Source organism: Drosophila miranda, chromosome 3 (assembly GCF_003369915.1).
Source record: "Drosophila miranda strain MSH22 chromosome 3, D.miranda_PacBio2.1, whole genome shotgun sequence".
NCBI classification, from domain to species: domain Eukaryota; kingdom Metazoa; phylum Arthropoda; class Insecta; order Diptera; family Drosophilidae; genus Drosophila; species Drosophila miranda.
The window spans coordinates 18,212,519-18,228,348 of record NC_046676.1 but is presented as its reverse complement, the minus strand read 5'-3'; the positions used below and the strand labels follow the sequence as shown (position 1 = coordinate 18,228,348).

The following is a 15,830-nucleotide window of genomic DNA, read 5'->3' as shown; positions in this document are numbered from 1 at the left end:
TTACCCGGGCTACATGCTACAGTCCCCCTCTCCTTTTCTGTTGCCGCTACATTGTGTGTGTGTGTTTGTGTGAAAGTTTGTTTTAAAAATTCACATTGCCAAATGGCATGAATATAAATTTGTAAAAATATTATATTATTCCCTGAGTCTAGGACAGCAGAGAAGGAATGGAGTAGGAAGAGAGCAAAGTGTTAGGGGGAGCGAGAGAGGGGAGATAGAGAGGTAGCTGGGGGAGCATGGGAAATTACTTGTAATGAATAAATAAACATGCGACCGCACATGTATTTCCCTCTCCCCTGGTCTCGCCCTCTTTCCCTTCTCGCTCCATTATATTTCTCTTTCTTTTCCAGCGACGCTGCTCATGTTCGTTCCCGTTATGCTGCACACGCAAATAGTTGACATTTTCCATTTGCATCAATTCCGTTGCTTGGCACATTTCACATTTTGTCTCCCTCTCTGTTTCATTTACCGTTATGGTTATTGATATTGACGCTGCTCGATGTAGCTCTTACTGAACCTCTGCTGGCTGCTCTCTTTTTGCTGCTGTTCTGCCGCTGCTCTGCTGCTGCTCTCTCTCTCTCTCTATCAGTCTGAGTGCAAGTATAAATTAAAGACATTTCGCTGGCTCTCTACCTACGTACCTCTCTCTCTCTGCCCTCGATTCTGCTGCAGCTTCTGACACCTGATTTTTTGCTTACTCTGCTCTCTTACCCTAGCGTAGGGTATGACGACTTTGCAAAAGGGTGTTCTGCGACTTATTCTGTCAATATACTCGGTACTCCTATTGGAGGTTTTTTTTTCGTAAAACTAGTCCATACAACTCTTATTCTTCTTTAAGCTGCCAAAGAATCAAGGGTATCTAATTTTCGGAAGCCGAAATTCCTCAGCCTCAGACTCTGCCTCTGGTCTCGCTCTGGCTTCTGTTGCTTTTGTTTCTGTTTCTGGTGACACATTGACAGCTTCGAGAGTTGCTTTTCATTTGTATTTGCCGTCGCACTTGTCGTGGCTTTGGCCCCGCTCTGCCTCGGGAGATTGACTTTTCCCGTTAATGCTTGATACAATTTCCAACTCCATGCTTCATGGTACTCATATGTATGTGCTACATTATGCTGCCAATGCAGCCACTGTCGGAATAGTCGAACTTGTACTCGTTTTTTTTTTGTTTGCTTTGTATCCCCTAGTGCATTACTCTAATCAGCAAGGGAATTCAATGGCTTCTACCCTCCTCTCGCCGACTGCCTCTCCCTCCCACGCCCCCCACTGTTTGCATAGTTGCGCTATGGGCAATCTGTGAAGTGAGTACATTTCTGTTTGTTAGTCTGCGATGAACCTCGTGGCTAGAAGGTGAAGCAGGAGGATGGTCGGGAGCAGCAGGAGCGTCTCTCAGATGGATCCATCAGTCCATCATCGTATTTGATTGGATTAATCAATCAATGCGCAACATCTTCATTCAAACAGATTCCAATTGAACTGCTCCAGGCTCACCGGGGGCAGAGGGGCTCAGAATGTGGAGGCATTGCTTTAGTGCCTCTTGATTTATGACCTCCGGCGGCGGCGGCGCCTCGGGTGAGCACATGCTGTCCTCATTAAGCCTATCTCCCGTTTTCAATTTAATAATTTTCTGAATAATTAATATTCAATTATGCAACTGTTTTCGTGTGCAATGGGGGAGGCGGGGCGTCCGAATAATAACAAACACAAAAACACCCAACGATATCCATTATCCCGCTCCTACGCCCTGATGCTGATGGATTATTTATGCTCTCGTAATTACATAAAGAGGAGAGAGGAGAAGAGGGAGAGAGAGGGTGTATTGAAGACGGGAAGCTGGGGAAAAAGTGTACTGCAGGAATAGATGAAACACACGCAACAGCCGGAATGCGAAGCCAGCTGTTGGGAATCCATCTCTCTTTATCTAACCAAACTCCTCTGTCTCTACTCCCCCACCCCCTTTTTTCCACCGCAGCAAAAAAAGCCCGCAGCATTTCGGACCATCAGCGTGTAGGGCAATTCCCATATGTCGCACTGAAGATTGTCAAAATATTGGACACATAGAGAGCACACCCACACCCATCACACACATACTTATACATGGCTTTTAGCCGCATACACATGCATACGAGGATACCAAAGCAGGTCAATACTTTTGTGTCTTTTTGTCGCTGCTGCCGCCAGCCGCCAGCACCCATGCCCCGCCTGCCCCACACACCATCCGCTGTGTGCAAAGTGAAACGTAAAATTGTTTTTTTGTTTGTTTGGTCTCCCTTGTTTATTCAGTCGTTCTCGTGGCAGGCCTCTCTTCGCATTGCCGTTTGCCTTTCGGCCGAGCAGGAAAAAATGAATACCGATAGAGGGACATACACACAGATGCAGAAAGAGAGAGAAAGAGAGGGAGAGGGGAGAGGGGAGCGGGGAGAGAGGGCCAGTAAATGTAAAATTCTCTAAATTCAAAATTAAAGCATAGCAAAGATATTTTTACCAGTTCTGAGAAGGTCTTCCGTGCCCATCGAAGTTACCCATTAAAAAAGGGTTTTTAAAATTACAGAATATAGTATTTTGATACAAGTTCATATATCGACAAATAAATAATGCTTTTCTTGCTCTCAGATATGCTCTGTTTTAAAATTCTACATCGATTTTCCACTGCAATTTATTTATAATTTAATTTCTACTAATTTAGTCCCCAGCAGCTGGTATTCCCATATCGTTTTATGCGGTTGGTTTCGCCCTACCATTTTCATAGGGAACCGACCAACCAATGCACAAATCAGAATCAGAAAATAAAATGCGAAATAAATTCGGGGCCTCTGTCTGCCTCTATTTCATATCCCACCCAACCAACTGCTCCCTCAACTGCGGCGCCAAGGCCAAAGTCAACAAGCAAGCAGCGTCGGGTTCGCGTTTGGCCCTGTGGCAACGAAGTGGGCGTGGCATTTCAGCCCCAACAGCAACAGCAACAACCAGCGATAGAATGAACCATGACCCAGCCAGACGATAACTTTGGCCCAGAGCCGTTCTAGCCAGGCCCGTAGCCAGAACCGTAGCCAGCTGAGCCGAAACCTTTTGCCTGTTTACATTAAAAGCTTTTTAATTTGTATTCTAATTTCAATATTTGCTTGTGCACAATGTGAACAATGAAATAAAATCCAGCTCCCAGCTTCGCTCGAAAAAAAGGGATAAGCGTGGGATGTGCGATGCGGGGCGTAATGCCATGTGAGTGTCTGTGTGTGTTTGTTGGTGTGTGCAAAATGGCGGACCGAATATGCAAATGACATTAGTCCATGTAGCATAACTTTTGGCACGTTTAGGCCGCTTGAATGGTGAGCCACGAAGGTCGGAGGAGGAGGAGGAGGAGGAGTGTGTGTCTGAGGAGGTTCTTGAATCGTTTTTTAAGTGTTCATGTCGCATCTGAAGTTTGTAGAGTGCTTTAAGGGTTGGAATCACAGCCAAATCTCATTAAATTTCACTTTTAAACTAAGTTCAGATCAGAACGAACTTTAAGGGACCTTTCTCTCGAAGTCACGGGTTGATTATGCTAATCGATGGATGTGTATCATTATGCTCACTCCTTCAAATGGCTTGGCAAACCTGTTGACCCACAAGCCTGCTGGGTAACAAGTGCACCTGCTAATTTCAGCAAATAACCGGCTGGCTGTGGCACGTGGCGTATACGCAATTTAGCTGGAGGAAACAGAATAGATGGTGCCCGCTTGCCCCAACGAGGATGCGCGCCACCCAACAATCTGGTGTCACAGCATGACAGGGGTGATGCACATCCCCTGGGTCCTGCTGAGTTTAGAGTGCATATTCTATTTTCGACCGACAACGAGTGCGGTAGCTGTGGCGCTGGCGCTTAAGGAGATTGAACGATGAAGTGCCAATCGGAGGCTGTCAGGCCAAAGCGATGACAGATTTCTGCTGCTGCTGCTGCTGGTGCTGCTGCTAGGGGAATTCTATTTTCAGCGGCAGCTCATTGTAGGTGGCCTGTCATCAGCAGTGCGATGGCTATACGAGTATAACATTGTTTCGATTGCGGAAATGTCCAGCTCGATTGGCAATGACAATTCTCGCAGAGCTGACCGCAAAATCGAGGATGTGGCTGATGGACAAAGGTTCCCCAAAGGTTTGACTTTGCTCAGTATCTACCATCTACCATTCCTTCTATTCAATCATAATCGTCAGCCCGATGTCAGTGGCTCTCCGGCTTCTCCGTTTTCAAGTTTTCCGCCGGATGGATGTCAGCGATGCTTGACGAGCGGTCTGTCAGGGACAGTTCGGAGCTCCTGCTCAGTGAGCAGGATGTGTGAGCTACATCCTGTGTCATGTGTCCGTGTCCGCCTTTGAAGACCAGTCGAGGGAGCGATTTATGCATATTAAAAATTATTTTATTGCCTTTTTTGCCCCCCTTTTCCCTTTTCCCGCTCGTCTCACTCTACGAGGTAGAGCACAAAAAGTTTTCGCAGCAGCTCCGATTACAACGGACAAAAGGATGGGAGGGGGGCAGGGGGAGCTGGAGTAAAAACTTTCCTTTTGAAGATGGCATGTACTACAATCCTCTCGTGCTTGTATTTGTACAACTCTTATTGAGTTAAGCAGTAGTTGCGAAGAGGGCGGAGGAGACGGGGGCAAAAAGAAAGATGAGCGCAACTTTACCGACTGACTTTTCTGACTCAAATTCTTGTTGTTTGACTTAAATTGCTTGTCTTGGCCATGTTGAGACTTCCAGGCTTAAATATTGCATGCTCAAATAGACAATGGTCGTAAATAAGAGCTGAAAACTTGCCTCCTGCTCTCTCCCTCTCTCTTGGCTAATTAAAAAACAACTTGACTGACGCATTGTCCTGTTCTGTCCTGTCCATGTCCTGTATGGGTCTTTTGCCTGTCTGTTGAGTCTTGGCCTGGTCAAGTCCGCGTAAAACATTAAAAACTACTTTGCTGGGGACAGAGAGAGAGTGTACGCTCTTTTCTTTTCTCAGAAACAAAGGATTAATTGCTTCTCATACACACACACAGTCTAGAAGCTATTAAGAGCAGCTGCAAGAGCTGCAAGCTGGGCCCTCTCCTTGGAGCAGCAGCGGAATTTTGGGGCGAAAATGGGAAAAATGAGGCACAGCACCGCGAAAGCCGAGGGGAAAATGGGGGAAAAGTGGCGCCAAAGCTGAAGAGAAAAATGTTTGATGCAAATAACTCACGAAGGCGGAAGCCAGCCAAGGCGAAAACTGACAATGAAATGCAAAGAAAGCGAAAACAAAAAGAGATATGGAGAAAGAGAGACGGAGAGATGGCGAGATGGCGAGATAGTAGAACGTGAGGGAAGAGCGGTGGTGGATTGTGGATCCCAAGAAGTGGGCCATGGGCAACAGTTTTTGATTTGCATAAACAAAAGGTTCAAGTGCGGAAAAGTGGCTGTCCAAGTGGGTTGAAGCGGTGCTGATTGAAGATGATGTTGCTTGTGCCTGTGCCTCATTCCGCGTGCCTCAAGCAACGCCAAGGTCGTGAAAGTCAACCCAATCCACCTGCTGGCCAACAGCAACCACAACGGAACAAAAATGAATCCCTTGAACCATATGGTACGTGGTCTGTGTGTGTGGCATAAGAAGGAAAAGTTCAGCCCAGCTCAGCCTGGCCCCCGGATGTTGCACACTCAATTTCCTGCGCACATCTCGCGCTTTTTTGTTTCCACAACAAATGCAACAAAAGGCACAGGAACGAACAAAAAAAAAGGCTTAACCAAAAGATGATTGTTTGCTGCAACTGCTGCTGCCTCAATCCGGTGTGGCACGGTAGCGAGGCAGGGCACGCTCATTGCAATGCATACCGCGAAAGTTTCACTTATTTGCATCTCCAGCAATTGTTGCATTCTTTATCCATGTTTTATTTGTATACAGTTTGAGGGAGCAACGAAGGAGGATGAAGATCCATTACTCTTATATCCTATATTCAGGAGGAAATCTGGGCTGTTGTCCGCTCTGCGCTTGGTCCCTTGACTTTGAATTTCTTGCCCTTCTTTCTTGAATATTGCCTTCGATGGCATTCCTTCTGCCTTATCCTGTTCTCGCAGTTTCTAGCGAAAGTACAGGAAAGTGCCACATCGTCAAACACTTCTGCCTGGCGCTTGCTCAAACTCATTTTCGCTGCAGATTTGTATAAATTTGCACTCGATTCAAGTTCGACTTTCCATTTGCTTGCGGAACGAAAATTGGTTGTCCTTAGACGTGTTCTACTTTGTCCTCAGATAAGAACCAGCTGACGTCATGATTATCGCCAGACACACACACACACACACACACACAGATGCAGTTTTCTGTTGGTGCATGAACAGACACACATACACACTTAAACAATGGCGGGTGTAAATAATAAGGGCTTTGGATAACGTTGTCTTTCGGTTGCGTTTCGGTCAAGGAAATGGACTGCCTGCCTCGCTCTACCCCCCACACCCATTCCTCACCTCCACCCGCGCCATCTCGCATCCGCCAACCACTGGAGGACATTGTGCCAGTTTTATTTTTTATGCATATACAATACATATACAAATATACACATACTCGTACAGATAGATAGTTTTTTGTTTGTTTTTTTGTTTGCCGAGGGCCGCCATTTTAATCGCATTGCTGCACAAAAAAGCAGTTGGCAGTTCTCTTCTCTCCTCTCCCTCTCCCACTCTCCTTCCTTTCCCCTTTAACCATGCTCCCATGGTATATATTGATGTCTGTCGAAAAAAGGCGAACAACTTTTGCACTTGAAAATGTTGATGGCGGGGGGCGCGACAGTCGCTTTTGACAGTTATCTTTCTTTCTTCCTCCCTCTTTTTTTTTTTGGCTACTGAATTGTGTGTTGCGTGAGTGTGTGTTGGGGTAAAAGCTTTCAAGCACACACTCATTGGGCGAGCAGGAGGGCAGAGGGCTGATAATGGGCGCAGAGGCTCCTCTCGCGTGCGCGCTTATGTTAATTATGCCTCCACTTGGCCCCGGGGCAAAACTACTCGAAAAGAAAAACGCTGAGTGTTCCAGCGCTCCAGTAAGGGTTTTCCCTGTTCCACAGCCTGCCTCCATCCACATCCACACTACCTTCAGAGGCTAAGCGACGACATCAAACAAGGTTGATGCTGCTGACATTGCGCATACGACGCGTTGGCCTGCAGTTGACATTCGCCCAAAGTCCTTGCCAGCTGTCTGTGAAGCTACTGCTGCTGCTGCTGCTGTTGTCGCTGTATCTAAAGCCTCAACTAAACCTCAAGCTGATGAAACTGGTGCTGTTGTTGTCCTCCGTAATCAGTTTTGTTTAATCAACTTTCGCCTGGGAGATTAGCGGCCATTATTAAGGATTAATGCATCGCTTCTATTGTTGGATGCCATTGTTGCTGTTGTCATCATAATAATCGCTGGCATCAAGGTCGGGCGCATATTCTCGTTCTTTTAACTTTTTTTGGGTCCATTGTCAACGCATATTTTCATTCCCTCTCTGTAGATTTTTTTTTGTCCGTTTTTGGCCTAGATAAAGCGCATAAAAGATCAAAGGCCTTGAATAAAACATCAAATAACGCGCCTGTCAGCCAGCCATCGAGGCATTATAATGAGAAAAACAGTTTGGTGGCAAGTTTGTGTGGGTTATGGGGCGTTCTGTCCATCAGCATCAGCATGTGCCGCAGTCAGGCATTTGACAAGCGTTTAAGCCAAGTCACGAGGGCAAGAGCCCAGTCTAAATGAGGCTAATCAATGTGTCTGTTCCGAGATAAGTGTATTGAAATCAATTAGAGCGAAGGAGCAGACAGAACAGGTGGATATCCATATCCTCGTGCACTCCAGAGAGACCATAACTTGTTTATTTTCCAACTTGAAGAAACCCTAATTACACACACACCCACACACACACACAAACGTTACCCTGCAGCATTTGGCCAATTATTACACACAAAACATTGATTATTAATGAGCCCAGAGGCCAGGCGGCAGCAGTGAATGCAGCAGCAGTGGGAGACCGGGAGCCTGCTTGTCCACAAGTCGATTAGGCCAATTAGTGAGTGTATGGACAAGTGCGGACATTCCGATTAATTAATGCAAATGTTGCACGTCACATGCACGAAACGATAGCTGACCAATCCATGGTCACTAATTGCCCCCAAACCGTTGCATTCCTTTTGACGCCCCTAATGGCCACTGATGAATAGCCTTTTTGGCTAGCCCCTAAGCTGCAACCAAACATGCACACACACAGAGAGAGAGAGAGAGAGTAGCGATTGACATAGTTATTAAAAACGACACATAGAATTGGCATTCAGGCATGCGGGCGAGGACATGGACATCGACATACTTAGGCGCACAGTTTGACAGGGGCCAGGGGGGGCGGGGGAGGCGTAACAGTGGACGGGTGCAAAAGAGGTCTTGGCTGACAGGGGCGTGCAAAAGTGGCTGCCAGCTGGGGGTGCCCCACTGCCATGTCGAACATGCCACTGGCACTCAAAGCGGAAAAAGGAAACACTCGCTGAGTTTCCTTGAACAACATGAGATGGGGCCAGGGGACGGGTAGGAGCATAACGGCAAGCGTTAAGGAATTCAATTAGGCAGATGAGTGGTTGTGTGTGTGTGTCTGTTTGAGCTGATAAAAGTGCTGGCCAAGTCAAAGGCAAAAGTCAGAGACATCTGACACTTCACATGCCACATGCCCCCAGATGAGGGCGCATTATTGGCTCGAAGATGTGACTTGGCTGCCCCTGCCCCTGCTCCTGCCCCTGCCCCTGCCCCTGCACCCGCCTAAGCCGATGTTGCTGTTACTGTTGCTGATCCACCCTGCCACTGATGCTGGCCAGAGAGCCCTGTGATGGGCTTACGGTCTAACTTTTCAGTCAATCCCCTTGAGTGGGCCAAAGTTCTTCCACTAGAACTCTGGAAATTTGTCAAATATTATTCATAATGTGGAATAGATTTGGTGCGGCTTACAGAAGGGGCAGAGGCAGAGGCAGAGGCAGAGGCAGGGGCACGTACTTTGCCAGAGTGCAGTTTGCATTCATTCATCATCCATTTATAATTCAGCGAGATCTCTCCCTCCGCCACGAACTCGTTTGCTCGGCCAATTGTTGTGGTTGGTTTCTATGCGGCAAAAAGAGGGGAGTGGGGCGTGGGGCGTGGGGCGTGGCAGGATGTCGTCATCGGTCTCGTTCTCGTTCTCGTCCTCGTTCTGATTCAAGCTCAAACTCAACTCAGCTGAACCGTTTTAATTGCTGCATAAATATTAGCTTAAAATTAGCTCATTGTTCGCCCGGAAAGCATCGGGTTCAGGCAGAGTCTTCTCCTTTGTGTGGCTCTTTCTCTCTCTCTCTCTCTCTCTGTTGTGTGGCAGGCAGTCAATTACCACATATTTGTGCATACTTATACGCTAGAGGATATGTATATCCAACCCCCTGAGATTTGTCTCGCTGCTGGGGAAAAGCTTTAAGCAAATAAGCAATCAATTCTGCTGGATTTCGTCTGGGAACTTTTCGCTCATTCAATTGCAACTTTTCCTTCGTTGCTTCGTTCCTCCATCTCTCCGTTTCGCTCTATCCCTCCCAATGTGTGTGCATTTGAGAAGTTTTACTTCTGTTGCTGCCACAGTTGAATACCTCTGCTTTATGCTCGATTTTTTCGTTATTTATTTATGGCCACACTTGCCGCACAATCCCCTGTCCCCTCCATCGGGTGGCAATCGACCATCAATGCATCTACGAGTACAGGTGCATGTATATGTAAGATTCTAGTGATTGGTGCTCGGACTTTTCATACTTGCTCTGGTGGAAATTAATTTCGGCTCCAGCAAAGTGTGTGCTGTGTGCACATGTTCTCTTCTGTCTGTTCATGCACAAAATTCTATAGATGAAATTGTTAAAAAAAAAGTCGTGAGTATTTCGGGGGGACAAGATGGTGAAGCAGAGCGGGCGGGGCGAGACGGGGCACAAAACCTTCAAACGAAATATTAGAGCTTTTACCCTGGAGATCGTTCGGTCCCTTACACACTGTACAGGTATTTAAATCACATCAAAAATTGTCGAGATTTTGAAGAGCATGCTTTTTGGTACCAATTCCCTTGAGGCTTTAGAAAAATATTCCTTTTCATTGGCTGGCATGCAGGAAAATTAATTTAACATTTAAATTTAACGATTCTTATAAAGAAAGCTATACAGAGTACACATGTGCTATCATTTAGTTATATCATCATTTAATTGTATGCAATTCAGATATAGTTTCCCAAAAATATGGCTTATTTTCCTATGGATGATACTTCTACATAAGACCTGAGTCTTGTACCCATATTTAATGTGGTGGAATAGACGATAAGTAAATTAGTTTGGAACAGCAATACTTAAGACTAGCTAAGCATGCTGATTAAATCTTCGATATCTAGATTATCCGCTGCCATTCTTTAAGAATGGCCGCCTGGCATATCCGGCACACCCTTTACCTTCATGGCCTCGCCCTTCGTCTCACTCACTTAGATTTCAGTTTAGTAATGCGGAATTTTTGTTGTCTGACAATTTACAAGATCTTTAATGCACAAGGACACGCTAAGCACATGCAAATCATTATGTTAATCGTGTATCATCAAATTTTCTGGCACCATTCATCACACTGTGCCACATGGCGCATCCACACTGCCACCAGCACCGCACCCCCAAATGCCGCACTACCCCTCTCTGGGACCATGTTTGCCATCCTCTTGCTGCTGCTGCTGCTGCTGCTGCTGCTGCTGCTTAGCGTTCTCGCGTGGATAAGTCGAAATTTATACTGGCAGACGAGAGTCTGGGTTATGCTGTAGTTTGCACTTTTTACATACACACACACAGATACCCAATAGTGCTATATGTGTGTGTGTGTGTGTGTCTACAGTATACACGAGCGGCATAAGTAAACAAGTTTAGTATAATCAACGGCTGGCTGTCGGGGCTTCCAGGAATACGAAAAAAAAGTGTTGCACATCCGCTTACATAACACACACATGGAGAAGAGAGGGCGAGACACAGGGGGGCACAGGACATGGACATGGACATGCCATAGTATATGTTTTTATTAGCATGCTTTATACGCCTTTGTGTGCGGCCAGGCACAAGCACACGACCAAGTTGGGGCTGCCTGCAGTTATCAGTGGAGCAAAGGGAGTGGAAGTGGTAGAGGGAATGGGTGTATGAGATGTGGATGTGGATGTGGGGAGTGGGAACACCGATACCTGTCTCTCAGTGCTCGTAAAACCACATTACCTGTGATTTCCGAGCACAGAGACAGGTGGCTGGAGGCGATGGGGATCCATGCCGATACCCGTATTGCCGGGGTATGGACGGTTCATCAGAAAGGGGGGCTCCTAGCTGCCTGCAGTCGAGCACACACAGCGATGAGATTGGAGGCTAACTGCTGCCAGGGCGCCCCTTTGGCGCCTTTGTGCCACGCTCATTGAATGTTTTCCTATTAATTTTTTATTGAAGGATGCTCTTTTTCTATACCACACATCCCACTCTTTTCGTCTGCAGGTGAAAGAGGGCGGGCGGATTGGTTTGCATTCCCTGAGGCTGGCTGCCAGCTTCATTCATGTGGAACACCCAATAAGATGTCTTACTATCTGCTATCTGCTCTCTATGGCACTCTCCCTTCGCACTCCTATGGCTGTTTTGGCCAAGTAAAATTGCCAACAAATTGGCAGTACTCAGAGTATATTCCACACACACACACACGCACTGTGGAGTACCCTTATTCCTTCGTTGTTTCGACTACCCAAAAAGGAAAAACATTGCCGTTCTACACCCTGTCTCCCCCTTGGTCGCCCGTGGAGCGGCAACAAATGAGGCAACATCATGAGAAATATGTTGGTAGTTCCTTAAACGGTAGATGCGACGGCTCAGAGCAGCGAAAAACGGTAAACTGGCTAAGCCTGGCATGCCACTCCATTCGGAAGATGCTTTTTACGGCTTGCCGCAGGCACATAAAAGAATGTAAAAAAAAAAGGGTGACAGACAAAAGAGAGAGCAGTGCCACACGCACCTGCATCCCGTACCCCCGGCTGAAACCAGAAACCAGAGATAAAGGAAGGGAGACGCTTGGAATGTGGCAGCAAGAGAGGGGAGAGGCAGTGGCAGTGGCAGAAGGCAGCAACAGTATCAGCAATGAAATAAACAAAGCCCCAAAACGACTTACAAACCTCAGCAGATGGCAGAAGGGAAAGCAAGGAAAGGAGGAAGGGAGAAGGAGAGAGAGAGAGAGAGAGCGAAAGAGAGATTGTGGGTGGGTGGGTGAGAAGCTTAACATACCAAAAGCAGAGATGAGGCTGCCGCGGCACGCCTCGAATTGGTCGACCCCTGTTAAAATTATCGAAGAGCAGCTGCTGTGGGTGTCTACCCTGCCCCCCCCCCCCCCCCCCCCCCCCTTTTTGGCCACGCCCCTGGCTTTGTGGCTTTTGGGTAAATATTTTGCATAAAATATCAATTTTATATACCGATGCTGATGCCGCACTGCACACATGAGGAACTCCAACTGCAGTGCAGGCTTTAAACTGAATGAAACTGGATTTGCAAATACAACAAGTTAATAAATTGTATAATACGTTTATCTTCCCCTCTTTCTCTCTCTCTCTCTCTCCCTTTAACTGAAGTGCCCTGCGGTGGCTGCCTTGCTCTAAATAATGTTGCATAACTTTGTCTGCCGCAAAGCGCCTGCAGCGGTTGACCTGCCACGACCGCTGCTGCCACTCCACCAACGAATCATACAAATCAGTAAAGCTGTCAGGGGACACAGCAACCAGGACCATCATGCAAATGAAGGGCCAGACCGGGTTCCCGAGATTAATTGAAAGCATTTGAGGTGACATTAAGCGGGTGACCCAAAAAATGAAGAACCCCGAAAATAACCAAAAGAAAATTCGGAGGGAGCTATACGATCCCTTTGGAAAATGGCAATTTCCCTCAATTTAATCGGGGTCGTGGAATTTCGGAAAGCGAGGGATATTTTAAAACTCGATTTACTTGTTGATTTCACGCTAAAAATTCAACCATCCTTCCAGGGGAGGGGGGATGAGAAAATAAGCCCATCACGGAATTAGCCGCAAATAAAGGGAGTACAGGGGGGAAAGAAGTGTGGGGAAATTAAAAGCCATTTGGAAACCGCTGTTTTCGGCAAAGAGTACACAACATTTGATTGAAATTCAGTATATTTTTATCATCAGAAGTGGTGAAAATATTTTGGAAAAATATGCAAATTGAAACCGGAAGCGTGTCACTAAATATATATTAACGATTTTTAACTCGTTCACACAGGATACCATATTATTCCCATCAACATAAATAAACAAGCGCATATAGATTTATGATTAATTGCCAGATACCCCCTCTGGCAGATAGAATTTGGTGGGTGTCGAGATATGGTGGCACATTTAAATGAAATGTCCCTGGATCGGGGGTAAGAGTACCGAGCTATGCGTTTTCTATATGTTAATTAAAAAAACAACATCTGCCGTGCATAAGAAAATAGTTGGACCGCCCACGTCCTCGAGGCATGGTATTTATTTGATAATACGATATATTTACGGCCCGGCCCACAAATCAACAAACTATTATTGTGTGAAATTGGAAATTCCAATCAAAACAACGCCACACCCATGGCAGCCATGTGGCCCCATGATCTCTGACTCCTGCTGCCCCTACCCCTACTGCCCCTACCCCTATTCCTACTCCTACTCCGACTTCCTTGTCTTCTGTGTTGGGGTAACCGTATCACGTAGCCTGTTAACGGAGAGCATAAATATTTCAGCCACAATTTCATGGGCGGCAACGACATCCACTTAGCCGTCCACTCCATACCCCATCAGCCATCCCCCATCGTCCATCCCCTATCCTAGTCCTGTGTATATACATATATATAGCTCCTTGTGGAAACTGAGCTCCAAGTCATGGCTCAGATTCAGTTGCCTGCGGACATGGATGACAGCTACTTCTCGATACAGCGGCGTGCCCTGGAAATCGTCGGGTTCGACCCCAGCACACAGCGCCTGCACATGAGACGGCCCCTGTGGGCTGGGCTCCTCATCCTGTCCCTGGTCTCGCACAACTGGCCGATGGTCGTCTATGGCCTGCAGGATCTCAGCGATCTTACCCGGCTCACCGACAACCTGGCCGTGTTCATGCAGGGATCCCTCTGCACCCTCAAGTTTCTGGCCTTTATCGTGAAGCGGCGCCGCATCGGCGCCTTGGTGCATCGCCTGCACGGGCTCAACCGGGAGGCCTGTGCCAGCCCCCTGCAGCGGGAGAAGATCCTCCGGGAGAACCGATTGGACATGTATGTATCGAGAGCGTTCAGGAATGCCGCTTACGCGGTGAGTGTTGCCTCCATGATAGCCCCCATGCTGAACGGCCTGATTGCCTACCTAACCGAGGGCGTCTTCCGGCCGACCACGCCCATGGAGTTCAACTTCTGGCTGGACGAGCGGCAGGCCCGCTTCTATTGGCCCATCTACGCGTGGGGCGTGCTGGGCGTGGCAGCCGCCGTGTGGCTGGCCATAGTAGCCGATACGCTCTTCTCCTGGCTGGTGCACAACGTGGTGGCGCAGTTCCAGCTGCTGAAGCTGCTCCTGGCAGACAAGGAACGGCAGCAGGCGGTGGACAGTGACAGCCACCTGGTGGAGTGCATTCGACGCCACCGCCTGGCCCTGGAACTGGCCCGAGAGCTGAGCGCCATCTTCGCGGAGATCGTGTTCGTGCAGTACATGCTTAGCTACCTGCAGCTCTGCATGCTGGCGTTCCGCTTCACCCGCAGCGGCTGGAGCTCCCAGGTGCCCTTCCGCGCTGCCTTCCTGGTGACGGTGTTCATCCAGCTGAGCTCCTACTGCTACGGCGGGGAGTACCTCAAGCAGCAGAGCTCCGACGTGGCCCTGGCCGTCTACTCCGGCTGCGACTGGTCGCAGATGCCCCCGGCCAGGCGTCGCCTCTGGCAGATGATGATCATGCGGGCCCAAAGGCCAGCCAAAGTGTTTGGCTACATGTTCGATGTGGATCTGCCGCTGCTCCTCTGGGTGGGTGTGCCCTTTGGCTGTCCCATGGATTGGTGGACTTAATTCTGCGGCTTATATTTATTTGACAGGTAACAAGGACGACGGGCTCGTTTCTGGCCCTGCTGCGGACATTCGAGCGATAAAGGGATGCGGCTGCACTCTCCGTTTAGTCTCAAAAGCACTCAAAAAACGACACTAATTTGCTGCCATTTGAAAGTTTTTTGGCAAATTCTACACACCGAAACGACCGACCGTTCCACCTGCCACTTGCCACGAGCAGGGGAAATTGAAATTCATGAGCAAATTCCATACGAGCCCATGCATGTGGAATTTGTTAACTGGAAATATGCAACAGCAGCAACATGGCAACATTCAGAACGAGAACAAGTTGTTGAAAAATAGCTGCCTGAACTATGTGCACCATTCCCAGCCATTAGCCCCGCAGTCCTTTGGCTCAGACAGGGATGCGATCCAACTCCAGGCCCCAGCCCCAGCTATAGCTTCTGCTCTGAGTCCTGCTCAGGTGCTGTTAGTCTCTTGGAATGCGACCCCCCGAGCGAGCCTTCCACCGTTCTTCAGCCTGTGGAATTTTCAGTTTGGAACTGCCGAGATTCGGCTACAGTTGGAGTTCAAGTTGGCAGCCAGGAATTTCTTTTATTACATTTTGCAACTCGAAAATTTCCACATGCAACAAAAGTCCGAGAGGACGACAAATTGTATGCGGTCGGAGGTGGATGGCGCCTTAGCTTCTATAACAAATTGCTGCCCAGCTTTTGTTGGCATAATTAATTTTTGTCTCTGGCCTTTGATTTATTACTCGGCAGCGT

At 47.8% G+C, this 15,830-nt stretch overlaps 2 protein-coding genes across 6 annotated transcripts in view; one reads left to right on the top strand and one right to left on the bottom strand.

The window, feature by feature from the left end:
- Positions 1-15,830, bottom strand: part of LOC108159273 — a 69,797-nt gene that overhangs the window by 22,057 nt on the left and 31,910 nt on the right. The gene's annotated exons all lie outside the window — the stretch shown is intronic.
- On the top strand, positions 13,888-15,201 carry LOC117188497 (odorant receptor 45a). Its single transcript, XM_033392449.1, has 2 exons — positions 13,888-15,024; positions 15,093-15,201. The coding sequence occupies exons 1-2, from the start codon at positions 13,906-13,908 to the stop codon at positions 15,144-15,146; spliced, it is 1,173 nt and encodes a 390-aa protein (XP_033248340.1). The 5' UTR covers positions 13,888-13,905; the 3' UTR covers positions 15,147-15,201.

What these genes read in the sequence shown, in the direction of transcription:
- LOC117188497 (XM_033392449.1), top strand. Translation starts at nt 13,906, where the DNA reads ATGGCTCAGATTCAGTTGCCTGCGGACATGGATGACAGCTACTTCTCG. An exon ending in ATCTGCCGCTGCTCCTCTGG is followed by an intron (nt 15,025 to 15,092) that starts GTGGGTGTGCCC and finishes TTTATTTGACAG; the next exon opens with GTAACAAGGACGACGGGCTC.